We start from the raw sequence: 2,500 nt of genomic DNA, 5'->3' as shown, positions 1-2,500 counted from the left end.
GAGTACTCGACGTAACCTACACACAGAAGCGGATGCCATCTGAGATAAGAAGACGATCCCACCTCAGATGACTTAGATTTTGGCAACTGCAGACAAGAATTTGCCGTCACTTGCAACGGAAGACAAATCGATGTGAGCGGTAAAGATTATGTCACCTGCAAAGAAATATAAGTCGATACTGAGAGAGAGAGAGAGAGAGAGAGAGAGAGAGAGAGAGAGAGAGAGAGAGAGAGAGAGAGAGAGAGAGAGAGAGAGACTAATAGTAAAAGAAAAGAAGTAAGGCAACATCACCAGGATATTTTGTCGTCCATTTCCCCTGCCGTGATATGTCGAGGTCACCTGCAAATAGATTTCCCATCACCTGCAGAAAGAGTTCGACGTCACCTGTAAACAGAAGTGGATGCCATCTGCCGCTAGAAGACGATGCCACCTCTTAATATAGAGACTGCAACTGATCACAAGAATTTGCCATCTCATCCAATGGAAGACAAGTCGATGTTTGTGGTAAAGATTATGTCACTTGCAAAAAAGAAGCTTGTATTGAGAGAGAGAGAGAGAGAGAGAGAGAGAGAGAGAGAAACTTGTCGCTAATGAAGAGAGAGAAGTGGAACTTACCACAAAGTATTGAATAATGTGTCCCTATTTTGATATGTTAATATTAGCTTTAGACAGATTTCTACGTAGCATGTCACCTACAGAAGCAAGTCGACTTTCCTCTCAGAAAGAAGGTCACACCGCCTCCAGAGAACTGTTAATGTTACTAGCATAGAGAAGTCTGTGTAACTTTCATATAAAACTGGCGTCACTTTGAAAGGAGTCGAAGTCAAGAGTGAGAGATGACTTCCCGTCTCGAGAGAAGGAGACGTCACGTATAGGTAGAAGTCGATGTCACTTGCAGATAGAAACAACGATATATGAAAAGTGAACACTACGTCATCCGGAGGGTGTAGTTGACGTCCCTTGTTGAAAGAATCCGATGTCAACTGTAGAGAGAAGTTGTTGCTGCGGAGAGTTGTCAGAGTCACCAACAGGGAGAAGTCGATGTCACTTGTAGAAATAACTCGACGACACCTGTAACAGAAGTGGATGCCATCTGCCGCTAGAAGACGATGCCACCTCTTAATACAGGGACTTTGCAACTGCAGAAAAGAATTTGCCATCCCATGCAATGGAAGATGAGTCGATGTTAGTGGTAAAGATCATGTCACCTGCAAAAAAGCACAAGTTTGCATTGAGAGAGAGAGAGAGAGAGAGAGAGAGAGAGAGAGAGTCGTCGTTAGTAAAATAAAAGATGTAAACATTACCCAAATATACTGAAGTATGCGTCACCTCCAACACGAGATGCGATCTAACCTGATAAATAAAAATATATTACTAGGTGCTACCTCAACTGTTTTATAGACAAACCAGTTATTACCTGGTGGACATAACTAGATCCTATCTCAGCTGTGCCTAGACAGACCAGTTATTACCTGGTGGACATAACTAGATCCTATCTCAGCTGTGCCTAGACAGACCAGTTATTACCTGGTGGACATAACTAGATCCTATCTCAGCTGTGCCTAGACAGACCAGTTATTACCTGGTGGACATAACTAGATCCTATCTCAGCTGTGCCTAGACAGACCAGTTATTACCTGGTGGACATATCTAGATCCTATCTCAGCTGTGCCTAGACAGACCAGTTATTACCTGGTGGACATAACTAGATCCTATCTCAGCTGTGCCTAGACAGACCAGTTATTACCTGGTGGACATAACTAGATCCTATCTCAGCTGTGCCTAGACAGACCAGTTATTACCTGGTGGACATAACTAGATCCTATCTCAGCTGTGCCTAGACAGACCAGTTATTACCTGGTGGACATAACTAGATCCTATCTCAGCTGTGCCTAGACAGACCAGTTATTACCTGGTGGACATAACTAGATCCTTTCTCAGCTGTGCCTAGACAGACCAGTTATTACCTGGTGGACATAACTAGATCCTATCTCAGCTGTGCCTAGACAGACCAGTTATTACCTGGTGGACATAACTAGATCCTATCTCAGCTGTGCCTAGACAGACCAGTTATTACCTGGTGGACATAATTAGATCCTATCTCAGCTGTGCCTAGACAGACCAGTTATTACCTGGTGGACATAACTAGATCCTATCTCAGCTGTGCCTAGACAGACCAGTTATTACCTGGTGGACATAACAAGATCCTATCTCAGCTGTAAGAACTTATCAGTGATTCTAAGAAATTTTTTCCTGACAGTTGTCCTGAGGACTTTTTCCTGGTTTTTATTTCCCAGAGTCCTCTTGCCCCCGGGCATTTCTTGCTCCTGGGGTCTTCTTGCCCCTGTGGTCTTCGTCCTTTACAGGGCAGAGGAGGCAGCAGAGCAGAGGTAACAGCACCGACTGCCTCTTCAAGGATGGAGATCGAGGGCAGTTTGTTGTGGCGGAGCAGCAGGGGGATTAATAGGCTATGATAAGGGCTGCCTGGTGTTCTTGTGCA

The 2,500-nt window shown here is 44.4% G+C and overlaps 1 protein-coding gene across 1 annotated transcript in view; it reads left to right on the top strand.

Annotated features, from left to right (window-relative positions):
* The window catches only part of LOC145417094 (uncharacterized), a gene marked incomplete at its 5' end in the record, with an annotated part of 60,908 nt that extends 58,444 nt beyond the window's left edge, over positions 1-2,464 (top strand). Inside the window, one exon of the mRNA XM_080285886.1 lies at positions 2,298-2,464. Coding sequence (XP_080142012.1) covers positions 2,298-2,464 — 167 coding nt within the window. The remainder of the gene's footprint in view (positions 1-2,297) is intronic.
* Positions 2,465-2,500: the final 36 nt, after the last annotated feature.

The sequence above is a fragment of the Coenobita brevimanus genome, chromosome 109 (assembly GCF_032717465.1).
Source record: "Coenobita brevimanus isolate Jiangsu-jjx chromosome 109, ASM3271746v2, whole genome shotgun sequence".
In the NCBI taxonomy this organism is placed as follows: domain Eukaryota; kingdom Metazoa; phylum Arthropoda; class Malacostraca; order Decapoda; family Coenobitidae; genus Coenobita; species Coenobita brevimanus.
The sequence above is the reverse complement of the archived record's forward strand: the minus strand, read 5'-3'. Positions and strand labels throughout refer to the sequence as shown.